The sequence below is a fragment of the Rhamphochromis longiceps genome, linkage group LG7, assembly GCF_057381845.1.
Source record: "Rhamphochromis longiceps isolate RC_006_pf linkage group LG7, R_longiceps_female_GT1.1, whole genome shotgun sequence".
NCBI classification, from domain to species: domain Eukaryota; kingdom Metazoa; phylum Chordata; class Actinopteri; order Cichliformes; family Cichlidae; genus Rhamphochromis; species Rhamphochromis longiceps.
In genome coordinates, this window is record NC_140563.1 from 35,583,417 (window position 1) to 35,596,963 (window position 13,547).

Here is a 13,547-nt window from a genome sequence, read left to right on the forward strand (position 1 = left end):
TGTTTAATGTACTTTGTACCAGAAAGCACTGTGCTGGATACAGTTAGAGTCACATCATGAGAGAGGTTGCCAGAGCTGCTAATTTACAAAGACATCACTCACAGCCTGCCATACTAGACTAAAGTAAAGCCCTACAGAAATGTTTGCATGTAGATATATATACATATTTTGCACTGCTGCCTTACAATAAGAAAGTCTCAGGTTTGAATCTACAGGGAGTGCAGAATTATTAGGCAAATGAGTATTTTGTCCACATCATCCTCTTCATGCATGTTGTCTTACTCCAAGCTGTATAGGCTTGAAAGCCTACTACCAATTAAGCATATTAGGTGATGTGCATCTCTGTAATGAGAAGGGGTGTGGTCTAATGACATCAACACCCTATATCAGGTGTGCATAATTATTAGGCAACGTCCTTTCCTTTGGCAAAATGGGTCAAAAGAAGGACTTGACAGGCTCAGAAAAGTCAAAAATAGTGAGATATCTTGCAGAGGGATGCAGCAGTCTCAAAATTGCAAAGCTTCTGAAGCGTGATCATCGAACAATCAAGCGTTTCATTCAAAATAGTCAACAGGGTCGCAAGAAGCGTGTGGAAAAACCAAGGCGCAAAATAACTGCCCATGAACTGAGAAAAGTCAAGCGTGCAGCTGCCAAGATGCCACTTGCCACCAGTTTGGCCATATTTCAGAGCTGCAACATCACTGGAGTGCCCAAAAGCACAAGGTGTGCAATACTCAGAGACATGGCCAAGGTAAGAAAGGCTGAAAGACGACCACCACTGAACAAGACACACAAGCTGAAACGTCAAGACTGGGCCAAGAAATATCTCAAGACTGATTTTTCTAAGGTTTTATGGACTGATGAAATGAGAGTGAGTCTTGATGGGCCAGATGGATGGGCCCGTGGCTGGATTGGTAAAGGGCAGAGAGCTCCAGTCCGACTCAGACGCCAGCAAGGTGGAGGTGGAGTACTGCTTTGGGCTGGTATCATCAAAGATGAGCTTGTGGGGCCTTTTCGGGTTGAGGATGGAGTCAAGCTCAACTCCCAGTCCTACTGCCAGTTTCTGGAAGACACCTTCTTCAAGCAGTGGTACAGGAAGAAGTCTGCATCCTTCAAGAAAAACATGATTTTCATGCAGGACAATGCTCCATCACACGCGTCCAAGTACTCCACAGCGTGGCTGGCAAGAAAGGGTATAAAAGAAGAAAAACTAATGACATGGCCTCCTTGTTCACCTGATCTGAACCCCATTGAGAACCTGTGGTCCATCATCCAATGTGAGATTTACAAGGAGGGAAAACGGTACACCTCTCTGAACAGTGTCTGGGAGGCTGTGGTTGCTGCTGCACGCAATGTTGATGGTGAACAGATCAAAACACTGACAGAATCCATGGATGGCAGGCTTTTGAGTGTCCTTGCAAAGAAAGGTGGCTATATTGGTCGCTGATTTGTTTTTGTTTTGTTTTTGAATGTCAGAAATGTATATTTGTGAATGTGGAGATGTTATATTGGTGTCACTGGTAAAAATAAATAATTGAAATGGGTTTATATTTGTTTTTTGTTAAGTTGCCTAATAATTATGCACAGTAATAGTCACCTGCACACACAGATATCCCCCTAAAATAGCTAAAACTAAAAACTACTTCCAAAAACATTCAGCTTTGATATTAATGAGTTTTTTGGGTTCATTGAGAACATGGTTGTTGTTCAATAATAAAATTATTCCTCAAAAATACAACTTGCCTAATAATTCTGCACTCCCTGTATAAGCCAGCCTGGATATTTTACACACTTGGGTCTACATGATGTTAAAGACGGTGGATATCCCTACTGTGGTCATTTAAGGCACACAGCTCTGGCTGTACACATATAAACACCACCACCTGCTGTGAAAGAATCCTGCTTATGAGGGGGAGCCAGTCAGAAGGAAGCTAAAACAGCTTGGTTGAGAAAGAGGATGAACGGAGGGAATACACAGCAGTAAAAGACATGGATGTGGTCTTTTATCCTGCCTCCCTCCCCTCATCCTAAACTGGACTTGGCAGATGGCTACCCTGACCTGAGCCTGGTTCTGTCAATGGTTTCTTCCCATTAAAAGGGAGTTTTCCCTTCCCACTGTCGCCAAGTGCTTGCTTATAGGCGCTCTTGTTATTGTTTGGGTTTTCACTGTATTACTGAAGTGTCTTTACCGTACAATTTAAAGCACCTGGAGGCAACTGTTGTTGTGATTTGGGGCAAAATAAGTAAAACTGAATTTAATGTAATTTTTGTTGAAGGCTGTGAGGCAACCTTCACCTACTCTTCATTAAGAACCCGTATCTGTTTTGTCTGGTTAAGAACAAACCCTCATTTTAGGCTCTTTAAGTGCAAACATTGTGCCAAAAGAACTGCAGAGGTAGCTTATAATTCTTTATGGCTTCATCACTAAGTGCGTCCTTTCAAATCACTCACAGTCCTTTGACCTGTTCCTATATAATGATATTGATTTCTTCAGTTTTAATCATAACACCCTTTTGTTTAAAACACACTTTTTAAAAAGCCCATTTATCTCCCATTTCATGAAAACTGATGACTCTGTTAAGCTTTTAATCATAAGTAGTTAAGCCTATTAAGCAAAGTATTTAAGCCTTGTTAAGCCTTCAGAATGATTACACTTAACCATGAAATTTAATTGGGAATAGGTAGCCTTTTTTATTTTGGGAAATTCCCATACCCTGTTCCTACTGATCAGCTACAGTGAACAACATGCAGCCTTTATTTTTTGTCCGACATTACTGGTTAGCTCACAGCAGACATCTCTTCATTAGCACATTAATTGTTCTGCTGCTATGAGAGAATCGGTCTTTATCTATCACTGGGATTGCATTGCTGGGCGTTTAGCTAAGAGTTTATGCAGTGAAAATTGAAAACTGTGATAAGAGCCAAAATCATTAGGTCTGTGGGTGTCCTCTACAGCTCATTGTGTTCATTGGCTCTTCTTTTGTCTTTCTGTCTGTCCTCCTCTCTCTCTCTGTCATTCAGTGTCTGTGTCACACACTGAGCTCTGTATCTGCTCTGTTTGTTGTGCTGTGGGTGTTCTTCCATTAAATTGCGGTTTGGCTTTGCAGTGTTTTGGCTTTACAGTGAAAAGCCACTCAGAAGGGCCCAATCCGGCCATTACTTTCCATCCCAGAACCCTCTGGCCATGAACCACTGTGCTGCATCCATCCATTAGCAGCAGACTAAGCAGGGTATTACAGATGTTCTTCTCCCTAGCACCTATGGTTCACTGAGCTCATCAGCATCTGATATTTAAGGAGCAGCTCAACACCAAGTCATCAGAGTGAGCCAGTGTAACTCAGTGTAACTCACTGAGACAGTGAATTGGCTCACTCTGAGTTACACTTATCATTACTTACTTGTGGTCCTATATCTGTGTTCCCATGTAACTGCCAAAGAAAGAGACCTTAAAACCTACCTGAAATTTATACTCCCCATTAAGGATTCTGTTTGGAGGCTCACCATCTAGCCTCACGTGCCAGCCCACTCTGCTACTCTTAATGGACTCCTTTCACGAGGACAAGCCAGTGCACCTCCTTCAAGCTCATCTATCAGATCTCTGCAACAAGCCTCCTGTGGTTTTCATTTATTCCTGTACAAAAACTTCTGTAAATAACCCAAATTAACCTTTTCCCCACCAGACTTTGGCCTTGAAAGAGGCATTTCCAGGCCAGGTGACACATATAATCTTTCAGCAAATTCTGGATCGACCCCTGGTTCCCTCTTAGTTTGGGCACGCCTTGAAGAGATCCTCATTTTATGCCCCAACTGGCCCCTTTCAACATGAAGAAAAAGCAGCTCCGAGCTCTCTCTGCAAGTCTGAGCTCCCCAGAGCTAAGCATGGCCAGCCTAAAGAAGGAATATATATATATATATCCCCCCCCCCCCCCCCCCCCCCCCCCCAGCCTTCTTACTGTGAAGTTCTGGAAAAGTTCTAACAACCTGAAATACGTGCAAACTGAACTAAATATGCCATAGTTTTAAGGCTGCTTGCAGAACAAAGTGTGCACTGAAAGACCAGATAAGAATATCGCTGTAAAACAAAATAGCTAAAAACTATGATTTTGGCTCAATTTACTTGTTTCATAATCACTGAAAGTCAAATTTGCAAACCCACACCAAACTCTATTTTGTCATATGAATCCAATGTGAAGACTCTTTTTAAATTGTGCATAATGGGGTGTATTTAAAATCTACTATTTGCTGGACAAACGTAATCTATTTTGCTTGACATAGTTTGCCCCACTGCTGCTGGCCACAGACTCACTGCGGAGCCCAAAGCTCATTACAATGAGCAACTCCTTTCACGTCATCACAATATAATCTTACCACCCATTTTTGGTCAATAGTAATGGCCAACTATAGAAACTGCAAAATTTGAAGTAATGAAATGTCATTGTGTCATTTCCAGCGGTCTTAAAAAAGAACATTTGTCCAAATTTGGATAATATAGATAGACAGTCACGATTTTTCCTCAAACCCTAAAATCACTACTTTGCAAGTGTTCACTCTCATTCTAATTTTACTGTGAAACCAACTGCGCACTCACCTTTTATTGTTTGTCACATTGAAAGCTGTAATTGGAAACATTTTCGTTATTGTAGGCCGCAACATGTCATCTCAACGAGGCAGGATTATTGTCCAAAGACATTTTGCAGCCGTGCTGGTGATTTATGTCTGACCGGGCTGACTTCTACAACCAGCCCCTGTCTTACACGAAGCACTTGGGAAAACCATTTCTTAGATTGTGATGAGTTAGACATGGATTTAATTTTTAATAAATCCAAGACTCGTGCAATTTTCTTACACTTTCTACAGAATACACCAGATTACACTCTAGATTTTTCAGTTATGAAACTGCTCTTTATTCCTTTGTATCTAGTCTGCATTTTTTCACTCCAGAAAGCCACTTGCCTAGTTTCTTGGTAAAACAAACAACATCCAAAACAGGACCAAACCACTAGTAGCTGCTGTTTTTTGGATTACTAAGTTTTGCCCTTGATGTTGGGTGATTGGGCCAGGTTTGCAGAAGCATTTGGTCAATCCAAAAGCTGGATGGTGTCAAAGACCTGGGTCTGAGGGACCCAGGGTTCACGAGAAGTCTTTGGACTTGTTTATATTTTTGATGGCATGTGTGTGTGTGTGTGTGTGTGTGTGTGTGTGTGTGTGTGTGTATTGTGCTGCTGTCCCTGTTTTCCTGCGTGTGTGTGTGTGTGTGTGCGTGCGGGTGTATCTGGTAGGCTGGTTTACAGGCACCACCATCAGGCCTGGTGAGTGTGCCCTGCCAGGTGTTAAGGTTCAAAATATTGGGGATGGAGACAAGAGGAAAAACCACAATAACAACACTGGTCCGGCCGGGTCAAGTCAAACGATGATTTTAATGATCACACACGTGGGAGATGGACACCGTATGCAGACAACCTCAGATCTCAAAATGGTGGAGCATTGCTCAAACTCTTATAGCCTCTGGTTCTCCCACCTTATCATAAAAGCCTAAACATTCACATGCTTTTCTCTCACACGGCGCCTAAGCTACGACCTTGGCTCCCTGTTTATCTGCTCCTGCTGAGTTGGGGCAGAAAACTCCAGCATGCTCTGTTCTCTTCTAATCAGACAAATAAGGCGATGACTTTCTGCAAACAGTATTTCTTATAACATCATAAAACAATATCATTCATCCACAATAAATCAGCAGTCTAATGTAATGCAAATCAGCTTAACGAATGCAATAGTTATCAGCTTCTTCTAATTCAGGAGAATAATGCAAACTAAAACTACATAATAATTCACAATCTTTAGTTAGGGGTATAACATGGCATAAAATAATATTATAATCTAACACAGGCCAGGTGGCTGGCCACACCCAACGATGACACACACCTGTAGCTGATCAGCCTCTCCGGGGAGCTACTTAGCAGTGCGGCTGAGCTCTCTTCGACGGTGGATCGTTGTGTGACTACCCGTCAGTGTTCTCAGCAAATTCAGTGAGTGTTAGTCTGTCGCTATTTAGGTGTATGTTAACGGCTGCCTCTGTGGATTTTCCAGCAGGAGTGCAAGAATAAGAGGGCAGTGAGCGCGAAGACACGGAGTACCTTCAGAGTTATTTACTTATGACTGCTGTTAACATCCATTTTAACAGCATGAACAACCATTTATATAGTAACTGCCTTGTGAAGCTTAACAATAAAAAACTGGCAACAAATAAAAAATACTTTCAGAAATGTTAAATATTAAATCATTAAGACAACATAAACCTCTAGCCCCATGGTAGCTGGGGCTAGAGGCCCCTCCAAATGACCCTGACAAGGATAAGCAGAAGAGAATGGATGGATGGGTGGGTTGGGTGTCCAACCCAAAAATAAATGAAGACATGAGTTGTATACCATACTCCGTGCCACTTCTGCGCCCCCCCCCCAATTAAATGCAATGGATGATGGATATTTCAGACTAATTGGACAAGTGACGGTAGTGAGCAATCCAAAGGTACAGTAGCAGGAATATTTGGAGCAGTTGAGAGGTGCAAATGGACAAGTTGACTCCGAAAGCAACCATTCAAAACGCTTTATTTACAGGTGTTTGGAATTTAACGATGCTGGAAATAGCAGCAGGAAATTGTGCAGGTAAGAGTCTGATAACAGGAACATGGCAGGAAATCACTGCCAGAAATAAACAAAACAAAAGCAGGACTTAGACTCAGTGAGAGGTAAGTGTTTCAAAGTCAATATTCATTTCAGAATGAAGTGGAGCCAGTTGTCTTGGTCAGCAGACACTGACTGGCTGGAAGAGTCCAGGGAGGAGGGGGGCAGAGACGTACGTTACAGGTAAGTATTCCTTAGGTAGCTGGTAGCCAGCTTGTGATCACAGGTTGAAGTAAAAATGAGCTCTGAGCATGAGGGAGCCAATTACCACCATCGAAATGACAACAATCTGGAGAATGAAGGCACAAGCCAGTCTTTAAATGCTTCTCACTGATGAGATGATGAGAGACAGAAGTGATGGCTGAACCCTGGGAAACAGAGCAGGTGGGCCCAGCCGGAACAGCCATCCCATAACTCCACCTGAGACCAGAGAGAGAAAGAAAGTAAAGTAAAACACAAAAACCTGCACGTTGCCCGGGCCACCACACATAAAGGGCAGAACAGGCATGAGTTTTTAAGTTTTATGGGCAGAGATGCAAGCCCGCACATTCCTGTGGTGATCTGGAACAACAAGATTTAACAGTATTTACTAAATGAGTCTGTGACAAGTGCCAGAACAGTTTATCCCTGTTACCAGTATCACTGTGACTGTTTTGATTATTAGTAACTTGTTTAATCTGTCAAAAACTGTGAAATACTCTCTGGTTTGACTTTCTCACATATTTGATTGTTGCCTTTTTCTGTTTTCTATCAACTTTTGTTGTCGTTGTTGTTGTTGTTGTTGTTTTTAAGCTGCTGTCTAAAGAAAAAACAATTAAGGACGATTACTTTGTAAAATTGCTGTTAGAAATAATTTTCTGATTAATCTCTAATAGGGAGACAGTTGTAGACACAATATGAAGTAATTTTTCCATGGAAACAAACCATTAATATTCCAACAAGCTTATTTGGAGGAAGAAGATTGACTCTGGGAAGCGAGTCATTAAATGATAAACCTCCTCCTGTGAAACTATGCGCATCGTCTGAAATGCTTTTGTTTTTATCTCAGCTCCCTGGGTTGCCGCCTGCTGACAGTTCTGCTGCATCACTTTCAAAAAGCAGAGTGCTGACTTCATCTGTGATTTCAATTGGCTCTGCCTTAACCTCATTTGCTCCTTTAATGGTCAGTGCATTCTCTGTCTTATTGATTCATTTCCAAAGACCATTTTTAGTTTCCGAGTTAGTTTCATTTTCCAAGTCTGTTGGTCCATTTTAAACCTCACTAATTACTTTGACATTAGTAATTTTGTCACCCAGCACACCCAGGATCATAATTTCAAATTAAAATGTCACAATGGTTCTTTTTCTGAGAGCAGTCAGCCTTACCACCGCTTCAGTTACTGGTTAATAAAGTGGAATGAATATCTGCATTGGCTTCTGTTTTAAAGGAAGACTCAGCTCTGAAGCTCTGCCAAAACTGCACACCGCCATTTGTCAACACAATGGCCTTGGAACACAGGGTTTCATTTTGCAGTTGATATCGTCACAGTTTTGCTCTTGTGATCGATCACTCTGGGAGCCGAGCTCAAGTCCACTTTACTCCTTTTGGCTATAGCTTGAGGCTTCATGGATCAAGGATTGCTAGTTAAACTCCAGAGAGAGACCTGCAGACAAAGATCAATTCCTATTCAGAAAAGGTGGATTACAGGGGAAAAAAAATCAGAGACAGATACACTGAGTTGATGCTGTGTGGTGTTTTCCTTTTGCAAAGTGAGATTTAAGATACAAAAAAAGACCTTTAAAGTGTTTTATGTCAGTACAGTGAAACTTTTAGGTTAGAGCTGACAAGACCAGTAATAAAAAGTTGAAACTGAAACTTTTTATTGTGACAAAAATATATTTTCTCTCCTTTGTCATGTCATAAGATGACTCTGAGACCCACAAATTATTTCATATGTTAATCTGGTTCCTGAAATCACTGAATAAACATCATAATAAATGGTGATTTGATAACAAAGCATTGCACTAAGTGGCTTTGATTACCCAGACCTAGTAATACCAACACAGGCCCTGATCAGACTGTATTAATAGATCCCAAGTCTGAAAAGTCAAGCCACTGTAGAAGTGCTTGTATTTATTGGCCAATAGGGGGCAGTCCCTGTGGTTACAAGAAGAACTGCTGAATCTGTCACTGGTTGAAGTATTGCAACAAAAACCTCGTAGGCATTGCTTTTGTTGCTAGCAGATTTCCACGGTTTCCTGTAGTTTTTCATATTTTTCTACAAATATTCTCTAACTACTAACCCAGCAGTAGTAAAACTTGAAAAATCAGAAATAAAAGTAAGTAAGTAAAAGTTGTGTATTTTGACTTTGAAAGTGGCCCGTGTGAGTGGGGCCTTATTCATTTAACCCCACATTATCACACATCAAAGATCACACATACATTTATGTGTTTAGTGGTCATGTGTTTGAAATCCTTCGTTGAATGATTAGACTGAGGTGTGGTGACCCAGGGTGAGATCTAAAACCTGCAGGAACCTCTCGAGGACTAACCTTCCCTACCCCTGCCCTAGTTTGTTAGCCCTAAAGCCTTAAAATGGTAAATTACACACAAAAAAAATCTTATAGTACGGTAGTTATAAAGACTGTTTTTGCACTCGGCAAAATAATAGTAATAGTAATACATTTATTATTTCAAGCAGATATGAAGCTCCACGCCAGATCATGTGTAGTCGTGTGTGTGCTTCACCTGTACAGCAGCTTGCTAACCAAACAAACTGGTGTGAGCTGATAACTTTGCACTGCGCTGTTTTAATCATATGTGGTAATTTCTAGCTGTTTCTGTCTTTATTTATTTATTTTTCACAGCCCAAGGTTTCACCATTATGCAAGACAGATACATGTAAAAGATCAGACTCTTGTATAGAGCCACTTTTCATATAATACCATATGCATCAGGGCACAGAGCTGCACAAATAAATAAAACCAATTTTTTTCTAAACCAGTTTTCCACGTTAAAAAAAATAAATAAACAAATATATATATATATATATATATATATATATATATATATATATATATATATATATATATATATATTTCCAATCAGACATTCACGTGTTTGTCGGCACTTTGTTCTTGGTTCCTCTTGTGCCACCCCATTTATAAAATCCTTCAAACGACCCTGAGTAAAGAGCAGTTTATTGTTGTGTCTAATTAAAGATCCATTTACTAACTTATTGGCGTCAGTTGTGACACGAGTGCTTGTTGCTAATTCCCACCTACTAATTGGCTGCATGAGGTTGCGTCATTTCCTGACAGGGGACGGTCAGAAGCGAGAGATCCGCCAGTCTTTGCTCAGTCGCTGTAGTAACGTTTGGGAAGCGGACTCTGAGCTGCAGGTCACCGTCGCACTTCAAGCAAACGGATAATAAAAGCAAAAACCAACAAAGCTCTCTTGTTCCGTGCGGATGTGCATAGATAGATATTTTTTGCGAGCTTGAAGTCGTTTGGAAGTAAAACGGTGACCACAGCGGGATATTGAACTCCTCGAGACGCGGGGCAGGAGCCCAAAAATAAGTTTTCATCCTTTTCTGTTTTCTTCATCGAAGGAATTGTTATTCCTTTTTGCCGAATTTGTTGGACTGAATGCGTGTAATTTTCAGTTCCGGTGTTTATTCTGAACTGGAGTGGGGCTGTTGACGGCGAGGCGGACACCAGAGAAGCGGCAGCTCGGTAGCCACCTGACCTCCTGGAAAATAAGACGGCAGCTGATGACACGCAGGCTGAGAGCTTTACGTGGCACATTAGTAAGCTCACTGACGGAGTGGGACGAGTTTTCCACGCGGCTGTTGCATTCCCAGCCGTGACGCACCGTTTGCGCGTGAAGTTTGCGGAATACTGTTAGCGATATCTAATCAATATTAGCGAGATAATTTGGGTGAACGCTGACATTGAGTTGGGCATAATTCTCTGAACTTCTTTCGTGTCTGCGAGAATAACAGCCTGAAGTGGTTCATCTGTCGGTACCGGAGACCATGGGTATAACCGCGCTGCAAGTGCTCCAGTGGTCGTGATGCCAAGCGCCGGTCTGATCCCGCGCGTCCATCCCGTTATGTGCGCTCTCTAACCCCGCAGAAGTGTGGTGCCGTGTCCCGGTCACACCGCCAGGATGAGCAGCACCGACCTGGAGCGCATGTCACTCAGCTCTTCGGTAAACTCTGTGGCGTCCAGCGCACGGACGCTGTCAGCTAACGTGAGGAAGCTGCACAACGCGCTCAATCTCCTGCTCAACGATTTCGAAAGGGAGCAGTTCATCCACTGCCTGAATGTCTACCACTCCAAACGCAACGTGTACGACCTGGTGCAGACCCTCAATGTCATCCTCAACGCTCCCAGCAAACGGCAACTTCTGCCCATGCTTCGGCTGGTGATCCCCCGCTCCGATCAGCTCCTTTTCGAGCAGTACACCTCGGAGGGCCTTTACTTAAAGTCGGATTTAGTTGCAAGCAACGGACACGCCGAGCCGTCCCCGGGCGAATTCCTCAGCGCTAGCCCGACGCCCCCGGGGCATTTCTCTCCAAACAACCCCCCCGAGTTTCAAGTGGCGCTGCGGGGCTCTCCGGACAGCTTCAGCACCAGTAGCGACGGGACAGCTCCCCTGGTACCTCTTCTCGGGAGGAACTTTATCCACGAGCCGCCCGGTGAGCTGCGCCAGGTCACCATGAAGCGGCACAAGAGCAACGAGGGCCTGGGCTTCAGTATTCGCGGCGGTTCGGAGCACGGAGTCGGGATCTACGTGTCCCTGGTGGAGCCCGGGAGCTTGGCGGAGAAAGAGGGTCTCCGGGTCGGTGACCAGATCATGAAAGTCAACGACAAAGTCTTCGATAAAGTCACCCATGCTGAAGCAGTGAAGGTAAGCGTTGCATTTTTCTTATTTTTCTTACACAGCCGAAGCAAAATTCTCTTTATAATAAACAATAGATGTGTTGTTAATATATGTTAGATCCCAGCAACATTGAACTGGCACGAACTCCTGGGAACTACTTCTGCTCTAGACCTCGCTATCCCGTGTATGATTATCCCCCGTCTCGTATTAATTACGTGTTTGGCCTCTGTGTCTGAAATTGACCTCTTGGCACTAACAAGCTCCGATGTGTTCAGGGGAATTAATTTTGTCCACTGAAAGCAGCTTTGTAATATCACTACGCATGTGCTGTAGCAACACTGGAGTGTCAGCTTTAAACTACTACTTCTAGGAAGCTCGTATGTAACCAGACACCTTCAAAGCAGCTGGTAATCGTGTGTGTGTGTGTGTGTGTGTGTGTGTAATGAGGTCATTAATTTAACGCTATAACTTAGAATAAAGATGACTTTATCCCCGAGCACTACTGTTAATGACATTGAGCGCAAAGGACACCTATTAGTAAATGAGGTGATAAAAAAGCATGTGCGAATAAGTGTGCAGGGCAGATTGATTTAGGAGGAATTCTATTGAGGACTTGGTTTTATGAGCCTTGTGAACTGTCCATGGTGCTGAAGAGTCCTCTTAACTCTTTTACCTCTTCATCCTGACTTTTCCCCTTTGGCTCAGTTCTTACCCCCATAGGGATTTTTGTTGTGATTGCACTCATTGACACCAAGGTTGTACTCACAGCTCAAGCAATCACAGTTCAAAAGCGCAAGTCAGTTTTAGCAGGGTTGTAAAGTTGCATCTCACTTTAATTGTTTTATGTTGTTAAGAGATTCAGAAACTCACTTTCTTAATGCATAATTACACTGAATATGTAAATATACACTCACCAGCTATTTTTAGTATGCTTGTACCAAATTGGACCTTCTTTTTCCTTTAGAACTAAGAACCCTCCTCAGAGATGTGGTTCCATATTGACATGGATAGCATTAAACAGTTGCTGCAGATTTATCAGCTGCACACCCTCCATGCTAATCTCCCATTCCACCACTTTCCAAAGGTGCCCTGTTGGGTTGGGATCTGTGACTGTGGAGGCCATTTGAGTACAGTAAAGTTATTGTAATGTTCCCAGTTTGAGCTGATTTGAGCTTTGTGACATGGTGCATTGTCCTGATGGAAACAGCCATCAGAAAATGGGTACACTGTGGTCATAAAGGGATGGACATGGTCAGCAATAATAGTCAGGTAGGCTGTGGAGTTCAGTACTGGGGCATTTTGCTGGTGTGTCGTAATCATTATGTGTTGTTGGTCTGGTGTCTCATGGAAAAGAGATTTCATTTCAGAGAAACCTCTTGTCAGAGTTTAGAATATCGGTTTATGGAGCCGGCACATGGAAAAGGGAGCTTGTCAAACACTTTTAGTGTCCATAAGATTTATTTTTCTGACACAGGTTGGAAGTATTAGTTAACAAGATTTAGTTAGTTACAATGGCAATTAAAGATAATGAGAAATGTTCACTTGGTATCCTATGACATAAAATGCGGATGAATGAAATGTGTTCACTCTTTCTACATTGCCATGTGCTGTCTTTGGCCCGTGGGCCACACGTTGAGAACCATGGTTTCAGCACATGGATCTTTTGCACTCAAAGGGTAGAAAGTTCTCTGTTAAAGTCGACGAGCTAAAGAAAAGTAGCGACCAAAAGTGCCAGGTATCTGTAAGCTGCTTTTTAAAATGGTGGTTATCTGTAGTTGAAAGGTCACTGTTATGTTCCCTCCAGCAACCATGGATTATAGCTCAGATTGAGTCCTTTCTAACCTTCACTGGTCTTCAAAAAGTCATCCAGGCTCTGTCTGGTCTCGTCTGGGTTTTTGTAATTCACTTTATTCAGGGCTCAGCCACATGGCAATCCCCCATCTGCGTTTAATCCAAAAAACTGCACCTTTAGGCTTTTGGTTAATGCTTAGACATGAGAACAT

At 42.5% G+C, this 13,547-nt stretch overlaps 1 protein-coding gene across 2 annotated transcripts in view; it reads left to right on the plus strand.

The window, feature by feature from the left end:
- The first annotated feature begins 10,025 nt into the window (after positions 1-10,025).
- whrna (whirlin a) overlaps positions 10,026-13,547 on the plus strand; it is a 245,154-nt gene continuing 241,632 nt past the window's right edge. For both annotated transcript variants that reach the window (XM_085413498.1, XM_085413499.1), the window contains exon 1: positions 10,026-11,571. In XM_085413498.1, the coding sequence (XP_085269624.1) occupies positions 10,828-11,571 (744 nt within the window). In that variant the 5' untranslated portion in view covers positions 10,026-10,827. The remainder of the gene's footprint in view (positions 11,572-13,547) is intronic.